The sequence below is a fragment of the Triticum dicoccoides genome, chromosome 4A (assembly GCF_002162155.2).
Source record: "Triticum dicoccoides isolate Atlit2015 ecotype Zavitan chromosome 4A, WEW_v2.0, whole genome shotgun sequence".
Lineage (NCBI taxonomy): Eukaryota > Viridiplantae > Streptophyta > Magnoliopsida > Poales > Poaceae > Triticum > Triticum dicoccoides.
Genome location: NC_041386.1, coordinates 5,875,085 through 5,881,655, shown reverse-complemented (window position 1 = coordinate 5,881,655; position 6,571 = coordinate 5,875,085). Strand labels below are relative to the sequence as shown.

Sequence of the window (6,571 nt, the reverse complement as noted above, 5' to 3'; positions counted from 1 at the left end):
TTGTGCCAACTTCTTCCAAAATATTTATTAATATTTATGCTAAATGAAAATACAATAGTTTCTTAAATCTGCCCTGAATGGCCTGGTTATGGTGATAAGATTACCTGGCTACTTTCTGATTTTGCCAATAAAATTGTATCTCTATTTCTTGACCATATTCAAGCTAACAATACACATGGTGCACTGTCTCTCATACATGCTATACCTTCTTAATGGCCAATTCTGCACCTCGGGCAGCTTAGCTGAAACTGAACTACCAGAGTAAGGAAACCGTTTGCATCACAGCATCATGAATCCCACATAGGTTTGTCCAATGCAGTGGAGTCAAGCGATGATTCATGGTAAGAATACATATGCTCCTGATTTTTCTGTTGCTCATCAGAATAGCTCAATGCTGTCACATCCGTATTATAGGTCCCAGAGCTTATATCCAAATTTCCGTTGCCTCCTAACCCTAGAAAGTCCTGTGTTAGGCCCGCATCTCCTACCCCTGAAATGTTTTCTTGTCTGTTGTGCTGCGTTTGGATATCAGGCATAATCTGAGGGCTCTCCTTCTCTTGTCTCATGGAAAATGGGTTGTTCATGAGCCCAATTAAAGGCACGGTAGTCGGTGTCATCATGCCGCCACTGGTCCATGCTGAGTTGATCAAGATATTGTTGTGACCATTCATGCTCTCATCTTCCGCGGCCTTCATGCAAACACTGTTAGCTGCTGAATTCCCCATAGAATCTCCTTGGCTTCCGGAAGATATGCCCATATGGTCTCTAGCACTGGTGAAGTTGTTTGCGAATCCTTTTAAAAGCAATGGTGAAATGGGATCCTGGCTGGTCTTTGCCCCCATCTCTGCAGCTTTCTGTAGCAGGGCTGTCGCGGACATGTATGGGGAGTTCATGGACATGTAAGGGTAGCCTGATGCACTTCCATCAAGTGGGAATCCTGGATCCTTGGGTGGTATCTGGTTGGAGAACAAGGCAGTGTTCCTTGTGATGAGAGCATAAGGAGATAATGATCTTAGATGCATGTCTGAGTTGTGGTCGTTGCTGGACATGTTTGCAACCATATCAGTGGGGCTAGGCACCCCATGTGAATACATGTCATGCTGACCATGCAGACTTCCCACCATTGTAGCTAGGCTGTGGTTAACCCTTGAGTTGTCTTCGGCTAATACATCGCAGAAGGCTCGATGCGTGATGAAGCTATCCTTCCTGCATTGACATAAAGTAGAGTTAAATGTCGAGTTCCAAGAAATGCTGCATTTTAAATGGCATGGCTGCGGTGAGCTCGATGGCTAGTCTAATATGATACTCATCAGGGCCTGCCACAGATGCTAAAATATTGCGATGCATTGCTTCAAATAGTATGTAAACTGTGTGAATATGGAAAGCTAATCTAACAAACAAGATTTTCCTTCGTAAGCAACAGAGACATAAGCTACATATAGCATGTGATTTTCAGTTGCAATTAGCTGCAGATTATGCGTCTGCATTTTGTAAAAAAATGATGTCAGTAATTCGGTCTACAATTACTGTTGTCTTACCGAATGACCTTAATGTTCATATGTATCCTTGATAAAAATATTTGTTTTTCATGGTTAACGATGCATTTGCTTGAATTCTTGGTGTGATTATCCGAAGTGAGAAGCATACCTTGAGAAGATAGTTCCGCAATCACATCGGTACTCCTTGGTGCCACATATCTTAGTGTGAGCCTTCCAATCAGATTGGACAGCATACTTCTTCGAACATCGGTCGCACTTCCACTTCTTCTCCCCATGCTTCCTGGAGAAGTGCTTTTTTATGCCGGTGAGATCACCCAAAGCTCGGGTTGCATCATGGTGCGGGCAGGTGACCTCGGGGCAGATATACACCTTCTTCTTAGCGTCAGTGCTGCTTCTCTGCTTGAGCTTCCATGGCAGATTATGACCCCTCCTGTGGAGCTGGAGGTTCTGGTCTCTCTGGAAACCCTTATGGCAGACTTCACATATGTATCGGTTTGTCGCAACGAGTGTCTTGGGTGATAAAGCTACTACTTCCACGTCTGGGTCTGCAAGATGGACATCATGAAACCAATGTTAGGTTACCACAGATTGGAACACTCTTTTTTTTGTTCATCACTTCAGTTTCTGACCTGGCTAGTATGTTGTGGGTTCATTTAGCAATTCAGTATTGTAAATCAAAGTCTGTTCTTTAGTATCCATTTGCAATCCCTTTGTACCATTTGTGTGTTAAAATTAGAAATGTGATTGGCGGTCTGAACTTGAAACTACAATTTGCTTTATTTTGTGATGCTGAGTTGGCAAATACTACATCATACTCCTATGGGCGGAACTCATTCAGGTTCGTGTTTTTTTATTTCTTTAAACTATAGAGCTACATGTTTTGAGAAACCGTAGATAAATATAGAAGTAATAACATAAATTTCTGTTATGAAACAGTAAAACATAACATCATGAGTTCGTTGGTCAAATCTATACAACACCGAACAAGGACAATTTGATCTTCCATATCTCAGTTGCTAGGTACTAAGAAAGATACAGTATGGTAAAGTTGAGACTTTCTAACAAACCATGCACGGTCGCCATTTTAAACATTCATCTGGTGCATCTCATTGTTATATTGCACTTGCACGTGTGTTCATCAGACCAACAATAGTTGAAACTTGAGTTGAGGCAACATATATACCTGGATTCCCTGGATGACCTCGCCTCTTTTTCACCACGGGCATGGCCGCCGGGTCGCCTCTGCTCGGCCCCGCCGCGCCGACCTCGAGCTTCGGTTGCTGCTGGAAGCTGCTCAGGGACTCTTCCTCGGACGTGTGCGACATTGTTGGGGACTTGAGTTGCTGGCTGTTCCAGAGGGTGCCAGCGTAGTGAGGGGTGGATGCTGGATTTTATGCACAACGGTGAGACTGCAACCGGACAGCAGGTAAACGGCGAAAATCCCCTTCCAGTCCGTGTCAAGGACGGCAATGCTCGCGTTCAGTATTAGAAAACAATGGAATCAGAATCTGGTTTCCTACTTGGCACGGAATGTTCTGTTTATCTTATTTATTTCACATGAATTTCCCCCAGATCAGACATAAATAAAAATGAAGAGAAAAGTAGTCTTTAGCTGCTTGTTCCTACTGTCGCAGTTCGGTACTGTTACGTGCATCATGCAGATTGTACGTAGATAGGCCCCTGATTTCAGCTACCACTGGGATTACTGAGATCGCTGGTTTTTCCTAGTGAGATTAGCACCTTGTAATTATCGACGGGCGAGGATCAAGTGCATGTCATGTTTCACCCTGGGTAAGTAAATCAATTGGGCGGTCGACGTCGAGGACGATCTCCAAGATGCTTAACTGATAATGCAGTTTTCTGGGGACAATGTCGCCATCAGACAGACTGATTGATGAATAAAAATGGTTGTATCTGTACTCGAGAGCAGGCAGGAGACGGTACAAGTAACAAAGGGAGAGATCCGGGAGAAGCGACAAACCGTTGGCCGCGTTTGTTCTGACCGGCGAGTAATAACCCTGCTTCTTCTTCGTTGTTGCAGCCGTTCGAGTCTGTTCGTTGCTTTAGCATTTGGCGCTTTGTCAGGCTGCGGCCACATTACGGGCGTGTGTGTGCCCGCGCGCGCGTGTCAGCGTGTTTGTGCGTGAGCTTGCTGTCCGACCGTGTGTGGGTTGTGCTTGTTGTGTGCGTGTGTGGTTAGATGTATGTGCCCGTGCGCATCCGCGGTTTCAATAAAGGGTGTTTTTATTGACTCCTGCCTGCCCCCCTGATGGCTAGGGCTGCAAACGAGTCGATTTCGAGCGAGTTGGACTAGGCTCAGCTCAACTCATACTCTCAAATTGAGCGAAGCTCAAGGTTGAGCTGTAGAAAGTGGCTCGAGCTAAGCTTGTAATGATCTTGAGTCGATCTCGAACTAGTTTCGAGCTAAATAAGATGATTTTTTTCATGAATAGTGGAGGCAAATTTTCACATAAGATAGGCCACAACATAGAAGTCACTATAAATTTCGACCTGTTCTTTCTCAACTGAAGATAAGATACCATGGATGAACTTGCAAGAGAAGAAAACAAAGGTGCATCTGCTCTCAAACTTTGGCAAAAATAACAAGATATTCAACATACGGCTGATCATGCACCATATTGAGGCTAAATTTTCTTTGCTCTTAATTAAGCTTCCATGTTTGTTAGTAAATAAAATGGAGAAAAATTCGCACACAACATATATGGTAATAAACTAACCATTTCTTCGTAATAAACATGAAAATTATTTAATATACTTATATGATATCGAACTATCGAGGTAAAACCGAGCGAGCCAATACTGACTCAAGATCAGCTCACTAGTAGAAAACAGGGCTTTGGTCACGGGGCAATATTCACATTAGTCCCGGTTCAGTCACGAACCGGGACTAATGTGAGCATTGGTCCCGGTTCGTGCGGCTAAGGCTTTAGTTCCGGTTCACCTGAGCCCTTTAGTCCCGGTTTGAGACACGAACCGGGACTAAAGTGTGGGTTTGAGACACGAACCGAGACTAAAGGCTGCGATGCCCTTTAGTCCCGGTTTGTGTCTCAAACAGGGACTAAAGATTAGACCTTTAGTCCCGGTTTGAGACACGAACCGAGACTAAAGGGTGCGATGCCCTTTAGTCCCGGTTTGTGTCTCAAACCGGGACTAAATGTCCCATTTTCAAACTCTACCCCCCCGGTGGATCGCCTTTTTTGTTTTGAAAAAATCAAAAGAAAATGAAAAAAACTTCAAAAAATAAAATCCTTCGAGAGGTAGTTATATTACTACATCTACTAGTTAGGAAAATTTAAAAACTTAAATTTGGACATGTTTTGCAAAAAATGTAGGGAAAATGTAAAACGGCTATAACTTTTGCATACGATGTCGGAAAAAACGTATAATATATCAAAATGTTCGGAACGAAAATCCGCATCCGATGGAGACGGCCTACTCCAATACTTGCTAGCGCAGGGAATCGATCATCTGTGGATGTTCAGCCAAAGACTCTAGCCCCGCAAATTTTTAGAATCCTCAAATTCTAAAAGGAAAAAAAGTTATGCTCAAATTTCAGTTTTTTTGAATTTTTGTTAAATCTGGTCAAATTATGGTCAAACTACTTATTCAAGAAGTATTAGTGTTACTAAATAATTATTCAAGAATATTAGTGTTACTAAATAATTATTTCAGTTTTTTTGAATTTTGGTCAACTATGGTCAAACTGTGGTCAAACTACTTATTCAAGAAATATTAGTGTTACTAAATAATTATTGATTTTTAGAACAATAGTTTCAAACTCAAACAGTGAAATGTGTGACTTCATGCTCAAGCTAAATTCCTGAGGGTTAATAGGATTGACATCTTACTATTGTTAGGAAAACAACAAGTGCAGACTTGGAAACGAGGGAGAATAGAACCTGGAAGTTAAGCGTGCTCAGGCTGGAGTAGTGAGAGGATGGGTGACCGTTCGGGAAGTTAGATGATTTGGAATGATGAGGGGTGATTAGAGATTAAAGGTTAAATTGAGCGGTGATGAGGGGTGATTAGAGATTAGAGGTTAAAATAATTCAAAAAAAAATTCAAATTTTTTTTCATAAAATTTCCTTTAGTATCGGTCGGTGTTACCAACCGGGACTAAAGGTGGACCTCCAGGCAGCGGCCACGTGGAGGGCCTTTAGTCCCGGTTCCAGTTAGAACCGGGACTAAAGGGGGAGGCTTTAGTACCGACCCTTTAGTCCCGGTTCCAGAACCGGGACTAAAGGCCCCTTATGAACTGGGACTAAAGGCCATTTTTCTACTAGTGGCTCGTTTCTCGATCAAGCTACATAAAGTGCTCGTACTCAGCTCATTTCTTTTCAAGTCGATCTCGAGTCGAGTCAAAATATGAGTCGATCTCGAGCAGCTCATGAGTCTCGAGCTTTTCTTGCAGGCCTACCGATGGCCGGACGTGGTGGCCGCCGGTCCTTGCCACTGGTCCGCAGCACGGATCCGCGCCGCCACACGCGCGGGTCGTCCTCCGCGGGCTCTTCATCGAGCCGCCGTCGCTGGTCGCCCGATCCGCCTGCCGCTACGCCCCTATGCCGGTTCGAGGACTTCTCCGAGGACGTGGGTCGCCAAGATCATGGATCGGGAGACCCACACTCCACGGTGGCTCGGGACCTTCCACATGGCTGAGCTCGCGGGCATGGAGTACGACCACTGGCAGGTCTGCTTCCACGGCGTGGTGGCTCGGCTCAATTTTCCCCCAGGCACATGGCCGGTCCACCTCGTCCTGTTGGGGAATGTTGCATGGAAAACAAAAAATTTCTACGCACACGCAAGATCTATCCATGGAGATGCACAACTACGAGAGGGGGAGAGCATCTACATACCCTTGTAGATCGCTAAGCGGAAGCGTTTATCAACGCGATTGATGTAGTCGTACACCTTCACAATTCGTCCCGATCAAGTATCGAACATACGGCACCTCCGCGTTCAGCACACGTTCAGCTCGATGACGTCCTCGCCTTCTCGATCCAGCAAGAGAGGCAAAGTAGTATATGAGTTCCGGCAGCACGATGGCGTAGTGA

General features: G+C 44.5%; 1 protein-coding gene across 1 annotated transcript; it reads right to left on the bottom strand.

Moving 5' to 3' along the window:
* Positions 1 to 287: 287 nt before the first annotated feature.
* LOC119289543 (protein indeterminate-domain 12-like) lies at positions 288 to 2,824 on the bottom strand. Its single transcript, XM_037568846.1, has 3 exons — positions 2,683 to 2,824; positions 1,648 to 2,044; positions 288 to 1,206 (listed from the first exon to the last, which is right to left on the bottom strand). Exons 1-3 carry the CDS (start codon positions 2,822 to 2,824, stop codon positions 288 to 290), a joined length of 1,458 nt encoding a protein of 485 aa, XP_037424743.1.
* Between the last annotated feature and the right edge of the window lie 3,747 nt (positions 2,825 to 6,571).

Coding starts and splice junctions, on each gene's coding strand:
- LOC119289543 (XM_037568846.1), bottom strand. CDS start 2,824: ATGTCGCACACGTCCGAGGAAGAGTCCCTGAGCAGCTTCCAGCAGCAA. Junction 2,045..2,682: donor AGGTCATCCAGGGAATCCAG/GTATATATGTTG, acceptor TCCATCTTGCAG/ACCCAGACGTGGAAGTAGTA. Junction 1,207..1,647: donor TGCGGAACTATCTTCTCAAG/GTATGCTTCTCA, acceptor ATGTCAATGCAG/GAAGGATAGCTTCATCACGC.